Here is a 17,216-nt window from a genome sequence, read left to right as displayed (position 1 = left end):
GTGAGCTAGAATCTGGTCCCTCTAGTTAAAGCTCCCAAGACCGAAGGGGACCAAGGAGCATGCAAGTCGCCTTTAGCTCAGCAGGCCGGAGGCCCCAGGTTTGTCCATCTCCGATGGCGGCCTCCAGGGCAGAGGGGGCCGCCCCGCGGATCCCGCTCGGGGCAGGTGCCTCGAGTACCCCAACTCTTCCATACCCCATTTCTCCTCCCCTCCGGGGCGACTGTCCCGGGTGCAGCCTCTCGACTCCGCTTTTCTCGGGGAGGGCGCGGCGGCCGGGCCCAGGCGGCCCTCTTGGAGTTTTCAAGGGCCTGAGGTTGCCCGAGGAGAACAACATCCTTCCCCGGCTGGAGGCGGGGGGCTTTGCGGGGCTGCCAGGGGTGCGAGCCTCGGCTGGCGGGAGGGGGCGCGCCCCGCGGCGGGAGTGGGGGGCCGTGACTCACCGCCTGTAACCCAACACCGCGCTGCCTCGGCTTCCCCAGCCTCCCCCAGCTCGGCCTGGCCGCCGTGGCGAAACCAAAAAGAAGATGAAGGGACGCCGGGGCCAGCGCAGACCCCGGCCGGATCGCGAGCGGGCCCCGGCTCGGTGCGTTGTCACTTCCCCGGTCGCGAGGCTCCGCGCGCCGCCGCCGCCCGGGCGCGAGCAGGAACTGAGGCCGAGAGGCCGGAGGCAGAGGCGGCGGCGGGCCCGCGGCAGCAGCGGCGGGTGAGCCCGGGGAGGGGGCGCCGGACTGGGAATCCACACCCCCTTCCCACCAGTGCCCATCCCGGCCTGGCGAGGACAAAGCCCTCTGGTCGCCGCCGCGGCCTACGCCGTGCCGGACAAAGGGCGAGTCGCGACACGCACCCAACCCCCTTCCAGCTCGGGTGGCCCGGCCCCGGTGGCGGCGGGGAGGTGGGGAAGCCCTGGCCGCGCCGCCCCTCGCTCCCCCTCCCTCGGGAACGCGCGATCGCGCCGTCCCCGCCCCCGCCTCGGCTGCGCGTCCTCCCCGGGCGGGGTGGGGGGCGCGGCGCCCTGCAGAACACTCCCCCTCCTGCGCTCGGAGCCACCTCTCTCCCCTCCCTCTTGCAAACACCACCGCCTCCCCTGCCACCGCCGCCACCTCGCCCGACGCTCCGCAGCTCGCCGGGGCTGGGGGGCGGTGCGCCGATCGTGCGCGCCGGGGGCTCCAGATGTGCAGTCCCCGCCGCCGCCAGTGACCCAGCCGCAGCCCGGGCGGGATCGGGCCTCTTCGCCAATGCTGCGGGGGCCACCGTGAGCGCACCTCGGCTTCCCTCGGCTGGGACCCCGACGCTCCGAGCTCCGTGCCGGGTCCTGTCCTCGCCAGCCCGGTGCGCCCGCGTCTGGACATGGAAGGGGCCGCTGCGCCCGCGGCGGGGGACGCCCCGGACTTGGGGCCGGGGGCGCCGGGCTCTCCACCGGAGGCGGTGGCTGGGGCGACTGCAGCTTTCCCGGCGGCGGCGGCGGCGGCGGCGGCGGCGGCCCCGGAGCCCAGGAAGCCACACGGCGTGAAGCGGCATCACCACAAGCACAACTTGAAGCACCGCTATGAGCTGCAGGAGACCCTGGGCAAAGGCACTTACGGCAAAGTCAAAAGGGCCACCGAGAGGTTTTCGGGCCGAGTGGTGAGTGGGGAAGCCCCCCGGAGGTACTGGCTAACCAAGTTGGGGACCGAGGGCGTTGGACACAAGGGTCTGTGCACGCTGGGGTTCTCTTGAATTAGAGTGGGGGCTCCTAGGGATCCCCCCCAGACTGACTCCTCACTCTCCCCACAGCACCCCGTGACTCAGGCGTGTTTCTCCTGAAACACTTGTTACATCCTGTCTGCGCATATTTTGGGGCTTTTTTTCCTCTTTTATCCAAGCAGCAAAGTAGTGTTTAGGATTTGCAAACACTTTGCAGCTTTGGGATCATGGGGTCTCCCCCGCGGGCACGCATTCAGACCTATGCCCTTGAATGCCTTCCTTGTTTGTACAACTCCCCAAAGACCCACATCCTGAGGTCAGAGCTAGTCCCTCAAGCCCTGTGTCTCCCCCCATCCCCCGCACTTCTCCCCCATTCTGCACAGACCCCCATCTCTGCATCCTTCCACTCTGTTGCCCCATCATCCTGATGCTGTCGCTGCAAGGGACCCCGTTTTTAAGAGAAGGTTAGGGAGCAAAAATAAAGCTACTACTGCACGCCTGAGGATTGTGACAGTTTGCATCTTGGCTTCTGGGAACTGACATGGGTGGCCATCCAGACACTGCACTGAGTTGCTGCAGCGGGCTTGGTTTCCTCTTGGGCCCTGGCAGCAGGGCTACTACATTGTTGAAGGGGTCTGGCCAGCTGCCCTTGTGACAGCTGAAACTCTGCCAGGGTACCAGCACCATTTACACAGCTCCAAGGAGTGCTGTGAGTGCCTTGGGGTCCCTGTATTGTCCCAGCCTTGGTTTGTTGTCATTTTCCTTTCTGCAGAACAGGCCCTTGAAATCTACACTGTTTGTGGCTAGAGAGTTTGGTTCAAAGTGACTGACTGTTGCAGAAAGATTTTGTGTGGTGTGTGGCAGCAAATTCACATGGTTCTTTGATTCAAAGCAGATTAGATGTATTTTAATTGATTTAGGGCCAAAGTCAGAAGCTAATTACGAGACTCCTTGTGTGCACTTTGGGGGTGTTTCAGGGCCCAGGGTTACAATGGCCACAGGGAAAGACAGAATGAACCGTCAAATGAAATGTTGGTGTTGACATTTTCTTTTGCATTTGTACAGGGACAGGTCCATGAAAAAAAATAGGGGGTACCAATCAGCAAAATTTAGTCCCCCCAGTTTTCAAATATCTGTGTCCCTGGCCATTCTTCCTTATTTCTCAGGTTTACTGTCTGGGATGATACAATTTTATCCTATAACTTTAAAAAGTCTGTTATCAATTAATTGGAAATTTGGGGCATTGAACTTTTTATTTTTTTAAAGCGGTCTTTGTAATAAATTCTACAGCAAGCAAGTTGAGAATTCACTGCACAGGTGCTATTTATGTAGGTTGAAAATGGTAAAGAGTTGAGGTTGCAAAGATGCCCTTTGATGAACGAAGGCGCTTTTGGGTCTGTAGAAGAGGCTGGGAAACACACGCTTCATTCATGCTTTTCTTCTGAGGTGATATTCCCCAGGCTGGATGTTGAATAAGCAAAAACTAAGCTTAGCTTCTTGCTCGTGTTGTCTTAATAACTGTTGAAGAATCGCGCTGGGAAGTTGGAAGGCAGGATAATGAAAAACAGATGCAGCTGGAGGTGCAGGTTGAGGATGTGAGGATGTGAGGGATTGGGTGGGAAGGGTGTGTCTGGGATCTGAGGAAGGACCCAACACCTAAGGGCTGGGGAGCAGACACAACTGTTTGAAAGAAGGAAATTTTGTCTTAATGGCAGATGCCCTTCCGAGCTTCACTGCGGCTTCCTGTGAGGCGTCCTTCTTGTTTGATCCACAGCCTGGCTTAGAGTGAAAGACTCATTAGCAGGCAGGAGACTGCCTTTCTCTTTTGCTGGTGTCTTGCTCTTCATTTGCAGAAGCCGTGAACATTCCTCCAGGATTTAGTTGTTCTGCCACTAGGGGGCGCCCTGAGAACGCTGGAGACTCATGTCTCAGCGGCAAAGAGCTCTGTTATTGTCTACCTCGACTCACTCTCCCATTGTGCTATTGATTTCAGCTAAATCTCTTGTTTTACTCAAAAATTATGTAAAGATTTTAAAGCTAGAAGCAGCTCCAGCCCCAGAAATTGGCAATCCGCAAACTGCTTCATTTATCCATGGGACTGTTTTCTACTTGCTAGCTAAGCTTAGAATGCTAGCAAGCCTTTCTGGTGAACACCTTGCATTAGCAGATGGGAAGCTGAGGTTTGTCGGAGGGAAGTCCTCCTTACCATGAGTCCTCCCCTGCTGAGCACAGTGCTTACAGATGGTAGAAGAACTTCAGTGAGAAACAAGAATTGTCTGGTGGAAAATTCACTGTCTGGCTGAACAGAAAAATAACACAAAACAAACAAACAAAAAAATCAGTCAGCAAGTTGTTCTTGCCCATTCAGTGCCTGGTGACTCAGGCGGTGTCAAGAGCAACAAGAAATTTTCATCTGAAGTACAAACGTGGCGTTTTCTTCTGGTCCCATAACCCATGAGACATTTACAACTTTCCTTTAAGGTTCTCTTGAAAGACTGGAGAGAGCACTGTGTTAATTCTGCCAGCTCCGTCTTCAGGCAGAGTTCTGATGTGATTTTTAGTATTCACGTTGGTACCAGTGCCTCTTGTAGCATCTCTCAGGAGGCGCGGAGGAGGTTCTAACCTGCTTTGCCAGTGGGATTCAAGGGCTGGGTATCCAGCTGTATGAATACTGGGAGATCAGGGGCCCTGCTCATTTAGAAGAGACTTTTTCTTTTTCTTTTTTTTCCCCTTAAGATGAGAATGTTGTGGCTTGGAATTGCATGTCTGGAAGGATTTTATGAAAGAAACACAACAGGGCACCGTCTCACCTTCATTGTTCTGTGAAGTGCAGTTCTGAACAGAGCTGCAGAGGCAGGAATTGGAGTCGCTGGCCTAGTCCTGTCTGTGTGATCTAGGCATCCCCTCTCTTCATCCCCAACTGGGGCTCCCGGCCCCTGCTTAATTAAGCATGTCCACAAGCCAAGTACTCAAAGTGGCTCGAGATTATCAAGTTCAGCACTGGGGTACTCTTGTAGAAAGGCTAAGAGCCTTGACTTGCATTCGAATGCTTCACTGATGCCTTACTGGCTTTGTGAGTTTAGGCAAGCTATGTAACTTTACAGCCTCAGCTTCCTCATCTGTAAAATGGATCATTAATAATGCCAACTTCTCGGACTTAGGAGAGTTGAAGAAAATAATTTATGTAAAGCCTCAAAAGGGGAAAATGAACCAGTTTAGTTTTTCTTTTAGACAATTTTCTTTCTCATCTCACTTAGGAATTCATTTAGATTTTAAGACCATTACTTAGGCAGGATGCATTGGACAATTAGCTTTATGTCATCCAGAGAGAGGTAGGGGAGATAATTAGTTTTTTAGGGTAATTAAATTAACATGCTAGATTAAATAGGGAGGTTTACCTACAGGAAGGTAAGACAATCAGGTAGATTCAGATAAGATCTAAATGCATTTCTGAAGTCTTGAATTTGGGTATCATTTGTTATACAACCTTTGTTTTGATGTAGTTTTGGGCATTGTTATTGGGTGAGCCTCCGGGTCACCACATGGCATGCACTTCCTTTGAGCCAAACTCTTGGGCCTTCAGACTGCACAAAGCATTGCTAAAATAAAGCCCCAAATAAAACCCATACAACTTTTTGGGGAGAGGTGTCATGTGATCACCTCAATGTCAAAGACCAAGTTCAGTTTTCTCCCTGCACCAGGTTATTTGATATGTGGCAGTTGGTGGTGTGTAGTGAGCTAGTGACAAGGCCTCTTGGAGGAGTCTGGGATGGGAGTGGTATGGGTGGAGTGTGCCCCCAGTCTGCCATGGTGCCCTCAGCCACCAGAGCACTAGCTTGGGATAACAGGGCATCCTTAGATAGCGGGACAAGTGATTTGACCAAATTCGAGTGCTGTAAGCTCTGGCCCAAAGCTGATCATAGCCTGATGACAGAAACTGCAGATCAGGGAGGCAAATGAGCTAGAAGGCTGAGCCATGGGACTGACAAGCCTGAGGTACCATGTTGCAGCTCAGGCCCAAACTCAGTTTCACAGCATAAGAGGCTTTGACAATCCAAACTTCTTATCCTCTAGGTGGGAAAAAGAAGCCATAAAAGTGTTAAGTGACTTTTCTGATGTTGCACAGCTGGTGAGTGACTGAGCTGGGTTGAAGAAACCTGAATCTAGGTTTGGAATTTTTCTCATTCATTGAATACCTCTTTACTACAGCAAGACATGGTCCTCACTCCTGAAGAACTTCTAGTCTAGTAGCAAAGATGAACTATATCTACAAATATTGAACCGAGTCTGTTCAATTTGACAAAGGTTTAGTCCCAACTGCCATATGGTACTCAGCTTGTTTAATGGGGAAGAAATAGTGTTGAGCAAGCCCACGGAGCTCACTGTCCAGTGGAGGAGACAGAGTAAGTAGTTTCTAGGCCAGTTCATAGAAGATGCAATAATTTCAGGCAAGTGTCAAGACTAACTCATTGAAGTTTAGTTCATCAAACTAAATTCCATGCTGGGCAGGAGAACCTCCTCCCAGTATTACCACTGCTACTGTCATTACCACAGTTGACATTTTTGAGAATGTGGGGTGTGTCAGGCTACACAAATACTTTCCAGACATGTTCCCTCATTTAACCCTGGTGCCTTTGAGGTGTGTACTCTGGTTGAATCCATTTTATGAAGGGGAAAACAACACCTAACAAGGTAAAGGAACTTGCATAGCTGTACAGTGTCCCTTAAGTCTGTCTGTTTGGAAACCCATTGCTACTAGACAAATCAAGAACCTTCTTTATGTTGCTCAGCTGGTGACCTCTAGATTTGGACATGGTGCTTTGCCAATGGTGCCAGCAGGGCAGCTGTGGGGCGATTCTTCTCTGGGGTTGGTTTTTGTTGCTGTTCTGAAAGGGGACACAGAGAAGGGACCATGACATTCTGAATGAGAAGAGAAGGGATTTCTCCACCAGTTAAGGAGAGGGTAACTACTGTTGAAGATGACCCTGAATTTGGGTTTCGGAAACATGGGCCATTGCAGGCCAAGGGCAGAGTCATTCATGTGTGTTTGGGGAAAAGTGAGCAGGCCAGGTGGTGTGGAATGCAGGGTTTGTTTGTACAGTGGGAGGCAAGATCGGTCAGGTTGGATGAGGGCAATAATAGTAATTGAAAATAATAACAAAAGCAGCTAATGCTTCTCAAGGGCTTATGACATGCCAGGTACATGTTAACTGATTGGGCCTTTGTAACAATCCTGTTATCACTCCATTTTTCAGATGAAGAAACTGAGTCACAGAGAAGTTAACCAGCTTGCCAAGGTTACATGCAACAATAGAGCCAGGGTTTGGACCCAGGCTTGTAAATACAGAGACTTTGACTTTAACCCTTCTGGAGGTGGGCTGAGCTGGGTTCTGGGGGCTCTGTGCCTATGGGACTGGGGTGCTGGCTTGGAGCAGGGAGAATTTCCCTACTTGAGATTTGAGAAGACAAGGATTAGAAGCAAAGTGGGAGAGAGATGGTTTGCCTCTGGCTAAGCTGTCTGCTGTTGGACCCTGAGCAGTGTGTTTTGATGAATCAGGTTAGGGACCCCTCCACCTGGACATACACTGTGTTCTTTGTTTCTTGAGCAGCCTCAGCCCCAGAATCCTTGGGGAGGGGAAGCTGAATGGGTGAGAGAGTTCACTTCCCTGCCTGCAGACAGAAATGCACTCACTCCACCCCAGGATGCGTGGCTCTCCTTCTTCCTGGGAAGCAGTGGGAGATAAGGGACTGAGTCACGCTATCTTGTTTGTGTTATACCCTGTCTAGCTGTCTTGAATCTATCTCACATTGCCACCCACCATGGATGCCTTGCCCGGTGCCAGGCACAAAGCAGGTCTTCCACAAAGTTTGTAGAATGGACTTAAGGCGCATACATTGAGCAGGGGAATGTCTCGGGAGGTGTACAGACTGTAGGTTATCATCCCTGACCACAAGAAACATTTGGATTTGTTGGCAAGAAAAGACATGACTGGAAATGAATGGATGGTTACGCAGCAGAGTCTGCAAAGACAGGCAGACCTTTCCTGGCACAAATTCCTTTTCTGTTAGATTTGCTCATGCATTTGTTAGCGAGAGATGTATATCCAGGGCTTGTCGGGTTTCTGGCCATGGCTTCCTGTCCTCAGTGGCTCAGGAGTCAGACAGCAGAAGTCTCATTTGTCTTTGCCACATGAAAGTCTTGGAGCATCTGTAAGTTATGATTTGTGAAGTATCTGCTTTAAAGCAGAAAGCGTTTATCATTGTGCTGGCCCAGACGACACTGGTGAGTGCAGGAATGAGAAGATCCCAGGCCTCAGGATAGGAGGGGCTGGGCCAGATGACCTACCCGTGAGTAGAGTCTGGCTGAATTGATAAAATTTCCTGGAAACAGCCCAGGAGCAGCCAGATGTTGGCTTCATGGTGAGACTCTTTGGTAAACTTTTAACTACATGTAAAAACCAAGGCTGGGCAATTTCACCCCTAGGTCTACCTGGGAGAAATGCAAACATATGTCCATGTAGAAACTTGTGTACACAAGTGTTGGGTGCAGCATTGTTCATAAGAGCCCCTAAGTGGAAGCCATCCAAATGTCCATCCGCTAACGAATGGATGCATGGAATGTGGCATGTCTACTTGACTTATGGACTGTTATTTATGGTATCTTGCATAATTTTATTTTTGGACTATTTATGGAATGTTTTTTAGCAATAAAAAGAAATGAAGTACTTAATAATGCTACAACATGGATGAACCTTGAAAAACATTTTGCTAAGTGAGAGAAGGCAGTCACAAAAGATCATATGATGTATGATTCTATTTCTATGAAATGTCTCAAATAAGCCAATCCATAGAGACAGAAGGATGAGTGGTTGTCAGGGCTGGGCTGGAGTTGGTAGTAGATGGAGAAGTACCTGCTAGTAGGCGTGGGGTTTCTTTTTGGGGTCATGAAAATATCTTAAAATTGGGATCATGGTTGCCCAACTCTGAGAATGTGCTAAAAACTCCTGATTTGTAGAATTGGGTTAGTTGTATGATATGTGGATTCTGTTTCAAAGATGCTATTGTTATTTTTTAAAATGGGGCTCTGGGAGGGGAGGTGCTGAGAATGGAAAGTCATACCTTTTTGGCCTCCAAGATGCCAAGCTGATGTTCCACATTGTGTGCAAGACACAGAAGACAGCATCCTGCTTGCCCTGATCAACAGAGAGAGATTGAAAGCCTGGAACAGAGTGCCTGCATTCACATCCCATCCCGTCCCATCCCATCCCATCCCATCCCATCCCATCCCATCCCATCCCATCCCATCCCTTCCCATCTCATCCCTTCCCATCTCATCCCTTCCCATCCCATCCCATCCCATCCCTTCCCATCCCATCCCTTCCCATCCCTTCCCATCCCATCCCTTCCCATCTCATCCCTTCCCATCTCATCCCTTCCCATCCCTTCCCATCCCATCCCTTCCCATCCCTTCCCATCTCATCCCTTCCCATCTCATCCCTTCCCATCCCTTCCCATCCCTTCCCATCCCATCCCTTCCCATCTCATCCTTTCCCATCCCATCCCTTCCCATTCCATCCCTTCCCATCTCATCCCTTCCCATCCCTTGACAGCTGTGTGACTCAGGACAGTCACTAAGCTTTAAAACCCCAGTTTTTCTCATCCAGGGCTCGTAATACTTCTTATTTTATGGATTGCTGGGTGGATTCAATAAGATGATGTATATGAATAAATGAATAATAAAAAAGTAACATTCTTATAATCAAGAATGGGTAGTTGAACCCGAGAGATTTCTATACAGACCTCATAATATGTGCTAATAAAATGTTCTTTTTAAAAGAACTATTCTTATCTTCCTTTAGCCTCTCAACAGCTTAGTTACTTTTCCACAGTTGCCTCTCTTTGTTCAACCTAGTCCAAAAGAATTTAGGTTTTGTCACTTCTTTGGATCTTCATTGCTTATGAAGACTTCTGTGTCATGTACAATTTGAATTAAGTAAATTTTAATACTCTTTTATTAATCTCATATGTCAGTTTAATACTCAAACTCAGTTGAAAAAACACCTAAGCGAGTAGAGATAAAATTTTATCTCTTCTACAAGTGTGTAAATATTTAGTATCTATTTATGTCTGAATAATATTCTTTGTATGCTTATGCCACATTAGTTTGCCTATTCATTCATTGATTGGATTGTTTCCACCATTTAGCTATTGTTAACAGTGGTACTAAGAACACTTATGTACACAAATTTTACCTGCTGTTAATTGGTATATGCCAAGGAGTCAAATTGCTGGGTCTTTGGTGTGTACTTTTAAAGCAGATTTCCACTCCAAAAAGATGATGTAGCTAAGCTTATTGCCTAGTGCCTAGAACACAGTAAGTGCACAATAAGTGCAACCAGGGCCATTGCTAGGCACCTTTGTTCAAATTAGGAAAATTTGAAAAAGCTCTGTCCTGGCCTGAAGCAGCCCCCAGACGAGTGATTCTGTGAGACCCTTGTGGGCCAGGTGCCATGCATTTGTCCCTCAGCTGGGCACCTTGTGGATGCATGACCTATCTTGGCAGCCCTGAAAGTAGCTTTTCTTGACTCTTTTTAGCTAACATGCATCACTGCTCTGTGGCGAAGGCTAACTTTAGCGTAAGAAAGACAGTGCACACACTTGGAGCTTGGCACACGCTCTCTTCTTCCCAGCCTAGCAATCTGCTGGGACATTTAACAAGTGCTGTCAATGTGCCCAGGACCATGGGACACTTCAGAGGGGACTATGACAACTCCTACCGTTGAGATACCTAGAATTTCATCTCAGCTGTGTGAGTACTACATCTAGAATAATCTGAGTATATAAATAAGGTGTAGTAGAAGTCACAGCTGTACAATACACAGAATCGGGTCTACATCCTACCCTGCTTGTCAGTAACTACCTGATTTTGGGTGAGTGAGTTACATGCTTGCTCTGAGCTTCTGTCTTCTCATCTAGAAAATACACCTACCCGTATCCTACCAGTTGGCATTGCCATCAGTAATAGGATTTGAAAACTTCCAGTGTAGTTGCATAGTTCCTGCTCTCTCTCTCTCTCTCCTTCTCTTTTTTGTGGTACTGGGAATTTAACCTAGAGTCTTGAGAATGCTAGTCAAGTATACTACCACTTGAGCCATGGCCCCAGCTGTTTTGTTTGTATGTTGTTTTTGAGATATAGTCTTGCTAACTTTGCCTAGGTTGGCCTCAAACTCACAATCCTGGCTCTACCTCCCAAGTAGCTGAGATTACAGGCATGCACCACCACACCTGGCTTCATAGTAGGTTCTTGAAAACTAGGGCTAGTTTTATTAATTTGAGGAGAAGTGTTAGCGTGGAGAATCCGAGGACCTTATCTTGGCTCCTTGCTTTCCCTGTTAAAATCTTCCCAGGAGTTGCATGGGGACTGAAGTTTGCATTTGCCATGCTGTCAAGGCTCCTGCTTGGATCTCCAGACAACCAGCTCTGTGTTGGTTTCCTCAGAGCACGAAGATTGGATTATTGGATTATTTGTGTGCACAGCCCCTGCCCCCCCCCGCCATTCCTTCCCTGTTATAGGAGGGAAGTAGGGTACTGTCTGTCTTACCAGCCCCTGCAGCCTAGCCCATAGCCCAGTGCTAGACATACAGCAGGTGCTCATCAAGAAAGAAGGAATGGGTAAATGAGTACAGGAAGAGTGCACCAGCAGTCCTGAGAAGGGAAAGTCTGGAAGGCACCCTGGGGCTCGATCCCTCTTCTCACCACTGCACACAGGGGTGGGAAGCCCGCCACTGTCAGCGCCCTTCCATTCTGCTCTGCTCTGCCTGGTGGCTGGAGAAAGAGGGAGGCTGAGCCCTCCCCATCTGGCTTTTCAACAGTCTTGAGAGCTCTACAGCCGTCTTGGCTGGGCTGCTCCCATCCTTGCCTCCTCTGGAGGTTCTAGCCTCCCTGCCCCCCATCTGAGAGGCCCTGGTGACCAGCCCTGCACAGTGTGCAGGCTTTAGATGCAAAAGACATCTGTGAGGTTTCCAAAACATTTCTCTGCGGGTTGTAAATCAAGCACTTTAAGAATTGTAAACCGGCTGGAGTGCGGACTTAATGTATGTCTGGAAAAACACCATCATGATTTGCCTTTTAAACTCGAGAAAAGAATTCCACTTCGTTTACTTTCATTAGAGATATTGAAACTTCAGTGGGAAGGCGCTAAGAGGAGGCTGTGGTAGGTTTAGCTCCTTCCCTGGAAGGGGCGGGAGGCCGGGTTCAGTGGCTCTGAGCTCAGCTTTCATCTGTTTGACTAACGGGCACTTTTCAGGTTTAGGAAAGGTAGCTGTGGCTTTCTCATTATCTCTAGCAGACCTCCTTCCCTTCTGTCTGTGCAAAGATCCTATTAAACACGTGATTCAAGGGCCACGGAGGTGTTTGATTGCAGCGGGTTAGAACGCATCCTCACTGGCTGTTGTCATTGCACTATGAATTGGGTACAGTTTGTGTGTTTTGCCCCACCTGCCAAGGGACACTCACATCTACAGGATGGAGGCAGAGAAGTGGATGACCCAGTCTGTGAGTTGAAAAGCACGTGGAGCTGGACTGTCTGGCATGGAGAGCCCCTCACCAACCTCCTGTGTAACCTGCAGATAGTCAGCCAGTGTTCAAGTTTTCCATCTGTGCAACAGGAGCAGCTGAGAGGGTAACGGAGGTGTTTAGTGGTGTTCAGAGAAAGTGTGTGGTCCTCAGTGAGTGGTCAGTGAGTATTATTCTTGGAAGCCCTCCTGAGAAAGGCAAGATAGGGTCTCAGCTGTCTCTGCACCTCCGCCAGCCTGTGCACAATGCATTGCACATAGGTGCCGCAGTGACAGATGTCCTTGCTTCTTCTGTAAATTGAGGGGTGGGGACAAAATATCTTCAAAGCTAGATCATAGGAAGAGAGTTCTAGGACTCACTGAATGAAATTGGTGAAATGGAACTTCATTTCCCATGGCTTGGTTTTTGGCAGGAGCATTCCTTGCTGGGAAAAGGGAAGTAGCTTCAGCCCTCTGAGCTGCTTTTCCAGTGTGAGGCGAGTACAGAGCATCCACCTGTGTGTCACTGCTCCCTGGTTCTGTTGGGTGGCAGCCCTGGCTTTCCTCAGTAGGTCTAAGAAGTGGTTCTTAGCTAGACTTGTGTGTGAGATGCAAAAAATTCACCCTCAGACACCTCTCTCCTTATCTGTGAAATGGCATGGTGGCAGAGGGACTTGCCTCTTTGGTTGACAGAGTATTCATGACAGGACACCTGCTGAGAACAGTGAGCTGTGGCTGTTTGGGTTCAGAGGCGGCATGCTCACCTCATGTTCTGCTGGGGTGCTTGGAGGGATCCTTGCCTTTTCCTTAGATACTTAGAGTTCAGCGGGGCTTTGCATTTGGTCCCAGTGAGGCCAGAGGTTCATGGCTGCCTTAGACCTTGGCTGTGCATTTGGATCTCTCTTTAAACAACTTTTGCTCTCCCAACGACTTTAGCAGTGATGGGGGTGGGAGGCATTCAGCACCCAGGGAGAGTTGTACTCCTTGGTCCCTGGTGACAGATAGGACAGGAGGGGAGGGGAGACTCTGCAGCTAAGAAAAAGACAAAGAAGGGTCCCTCTCAGGGCAAGAGTGTTTCTGGCAGTCTGGAGTAAAGGGAGGACTCCACTAACATGTTTGCGCTATTTCTCCCTTAAAGATGAACAAAGCCTCTGCTGAGCACTTCCATTTGCCAGGCCCTCTGCAGAGTGCACTGGCTGCACCTTCATACACATTCTTAGGGTGGTCCTAAGTGGCAGGTGCTGTCACTGTTCCCACTTTGCTACAGAGAGAGTTGAGGCCCAGAGCCACACTACTGATAACTTGGAGATGACAGAGAGTATGCAACCCATGTCTTTGTGAGCTCCAAACTATGGCCTTATTATTATTATTATTATTTTTTTTTTGTGGCAAGTTTTCCTTTTGCCTGTCCCAGGTAGCAGGCTAAAAATATTTATTCAAGCTCATGCCTATAATCCTAGCTACTTGGGAGACTGAGATTGGGAGGATCATGGTTTGAGGCCAGCTCGGGCAAATAGTTTGTGAGACCCCATCTCTAAAATAACTGCAGCAAAATGGACTGGAGGCATGGCTCAAGCATGCCCGCTTTGGAAGTGTGAAGCCCTAAGTTCAAACCCCAGTTCCACCAAAAAAAAAAAAAAATGATTCATTTATTTGTGATGGCCCTCCAATGGGCACTGGGCAGGCAACAGGGAGTAAGATATGGCCACTGCCATAGAGGAGTTCACCCAGTCCTCGATTCTAGAATGTGCATCTTATCCTGACCATTTTTGTATCCTCAGTCTTTGTGGTCCACGCTATCCCTTCTTGTTGGTTCTTTTAAGGAGACTGATTCCCTATTGGCTTTTCCTCCTTTAATCTCTCAGAATTTTATCACTTTGCATCAAGTATCCATTATGCAGGCTTGGCTTCCTCAGTATCAATTAAAAGAGATGCCAGAAAACTTTGAACAGCTTCCCGTGGCCCTTGATGCAGCATAGTTACCTTGTGTACTTCTTAGTAGATTTGCAAGCAAACCCTCCTCAGCTAGCAGAGATGAGGGGCGAGAAGAGGGGAACAGTCAGTTTGTCTGGTGAGCTCAGAGCCCAGCACTTGGACATGGTCTCATGGGAAGTGATGATGCTGTCACTCCAGGCAGAGCCTCATCTAGCATCTTAGGTAACAGAGATCTGTTTTCCAGGCAGAATCAAGTGGAGCACTCAGGGAGGAGCTGATGAGTGCGTGGATGGATGTTCAGGCAGCTGGTGGCAGAAATCCTGGTGAGGAGAGGAATTAAGCTGAAATCTCACTCACTGAGTGGCATCTACCTTCTAGGATGTGTAGGAAGGTTCAGAGCAGAGGGAGGATCCGGAAACATTTATCGAGTGGCCAGCGTGTGCCAGGCACAGCATAGACTGCTTTCCTTGTCTTCCTTCCTTTCTTCCTTCCTTCCTTCCTTCCTCCCTCCCTTTCTCCCTCCCTCCCTCTCCCCTTCCCTTCCTTCCTTCATCCCCTCCCTCCTTTCCTCTCCCTGCCTTCCTTCTTCCCCCTCCTCCCTCCCTCCCCCCCTTCCCTCCTTCCCTCCTCTCTCCCCTCTTCCCTTCCTTCTTTCCCTCCCTTGGAAAACCAAAGTTACAGAGCCAGGATTTAGGGCTGGGCTGCCTGACTTTAGGGGTCCTGGTTAGAACTCCATTTCTGTAGCATCTCAGGATGAGATGAACCCTGACTTAAAGCTTGGATAAGCTTTCTCTGTGTTTCTGGAAAGAGCAATTTGGGAACTTAGTTCCATGGTCCCAGTCATTCTGTGTTTTACTCACTTATGTCCTCCCATGCTTAGATCAGGCCTGGCACACAAGAATGCTGTAAATGTAGAATGGCCATGAAGTGCTATGGGACTGGGAATGTGGTCAGGAGACTTGGGTGCCGGTCCCTCTGTGTTGCAACTTAAACTGTGACCTTGAACAAGGTATGTTTGGTGCCTTCAACTAATTTTTCTGTTAGATGAGCACTTTGGGATAGATTTTTGTTTTAGGATTCATTATTAATTCAGCATACATAGATGTTCCTTAACTTCTGATGGGGTTACATCTGATAAATTCAATGTCATAAGTGGAAAATGCATTTAGTAATCTAATCTACCATACATCGTAGTGTAGAAACAGGACACTGCAGAGTGTGTGATCTCTTGGCTTTGTGTGATCGCAGACTGACTGGGAGCTGCGGCTCTATGCCCCTGTCCAGCATTACAAGAGAGGACTGTACTGCACATCACTATCTGGGAAGAGATCCAAATTCAGAATCTGAGGTGTGGTTTCTACTGAGTGCCTATCGCTTTCACACCACCGCCAGGTTGAAACTCATAAGCTGAAACATTGGAAGTCAGGCACCTGCTGCATTTATGGAGTGCCTGCCCCACCTCACACACTAGGCAGCAGTGGTAGGAGTGGTGATGAGGGAGGTTTCTGTTTCTTACAGCTTACATTTGAGCCTCTTCTACAAACTGTGTTTTTTGGGAGTCTTCGTGCCTTGTCCTCACATTACTTCAAAGCAGCAGGGGCTGGCTTCTCTTCCCCTTGTCTTCCTCCACTGAAGGCATACTCCAACCAGAGAAGGGTGCTCATTTAACTTTGTTTACTGATGCGTCCCAAGAGCTTAGAACAGGGCCTGGCTAATGAATATTGGTGGTGTGCATGTGTGAGTGATTGCAACATCTGTCTTCAAATGAACTATCTGGCTATAAAAATTCTAGAGCTAAATAAGGCCCGAGGAGAAAGTTAAGGAGCCAAAGTTCCATTTTCCAGGAAAAAACACCATTTTTATAAATCAGGATGCAGCTGAGATCAGGAAGGTATCCTCCTTGCTAGCGGAGGATTATGGGGTCAGGCAAGATTCTCTGCTTTTTTTTCCTCTGGTGATGCATTTTGCCAACCGCAAACAAAATAAAACAAAAACAGAAACTCCCCTCCTCCCCGCCTTTTGCTTCAAGCAGAAAAAGCACTTGCTTCTTGAAACAGCTCATGAAGGAAAAAATTATAACAAATATTTAGCATTTCTCTGGTGGCGGCACAGTCTGAATTCCTTTCAGTCCCACAATGAGTTCTAATTTTATGAAATGTTTGGATTAGCCACCAATTTTCCGGTGGAATTTAGGAGGCTTGTATTTGTACTTAGGCTTGAAACGAAGCAACCTCATAAAATCTGTGTAGTGTCTTGAGCCCAGTGGGATCTTCTAGCCAAGGACAAAATGGCCATTATCAGAGTGACGGGGGGAGAAAGAGATCTCTTTGGCAGCTGTAGCTAGGCTTTGTGGACAGTGGTGTGTTCTCGAGATGCAGTCCCTGGGGCTTGGCCAGGCTGCATACCACTTCCAACTGATCATGGGCTATAAAAATTCCAGTTCAAGCACAATGCCTTGTACCTGACCTTGTTCTTTCAGTTCCTGGAGCCAGAGACCATTAGGGCATCCGGTAATTGAATGAGAGGCATTTGACTCTATATGCCTTGCTCATAGCACCATCTTGCCTTATGTTCTAATTGCGAGGGCCCATCTCTCTCTTCACCCCAGACCTGCACAGTCAAATAGGGACACGTGTGGCTATTAAAATTAATTATAATTAACTAAAATGAAAAATTCAGTCCCTTGGTTATACCAGTTACATTTTAAGTGCAATAACCCCGTGTGGCAAGTGGCTGCCATTGGACAACATGGACTAGGTCATTTCCATCATCTCAGAAGGCTCTGTTGGGCAGAACTAGTGTTCTGTAGAAACTGAGTTTAATGAGGGCAGGGATAGGCTGTACCCCTTACCTTACTGTATCAAGTTTGCTGCTCTTGTTATTACCTGTGAACATCTCTAAGCTCAGTGTTCATTGATTTTTCTGTATCTCTAGTGTGTCGAAGGGTGTCTGGTAAGTAGTATATGCCCAATGATTTTCAGAATGAATGAAGATGTATTTCTGCTTCAGCCTGCCTTTGCATGTGCCTGACACAGGATAGGCCCT

At 48.7% G+C, this 17,216-nt stretch overlaps 1 protein-coding gene across 2 annotated transcripts in view; it reads left to right on the top strand.

Annotated features, from left to right (window-relative positions):
• Nucleotides 1–1,014: 1,014 nt before the first annotated feature.
• Nucleotides 1,015–17,216, top strand: part of Nuak1 (NUAK family kinase 1) — a 71,439-nt gene continuing 55,237 nt past the window's right edge. The window contains exon 1 of one of the 2 annotated variants that reach the window (XM_020181742.2): nucleotides 1,015–1,623. In XM_020181742.2, coding sequence (XP_020037331.2) covers nucleotides 1,348–1,623 — 276 coding nt within the window. In that variant the 5' untranslated portion in view covers nucleotides 1,015–1,347. The remainder of the gene's footprint in view (nucleotides 1,624–17,216) is intronic. The other variant, XM_074084290.1, reaches the window with a different exon arrangement.

The sequence above is a fragment of the Castor canadensis genome, chromosome 8, assembly GCF_047511655.1.
Source record: "Castor canadensis chromosome 8, mCasCan1.hap1v2, whole genome shotgun sequence".
Classification (NCBI taxonomy): domain Eukaryota; kingdom Metazoa; phylum Chordata; class Mammalia; order Rodentia; family Castoridae; genus Castor; species Castor canadensis.
The sequence above is the reverse complement of the archived record's forward strand: the minus strand, read 5'-3'. Positions and strand labels throughout refer to the sequence as shown.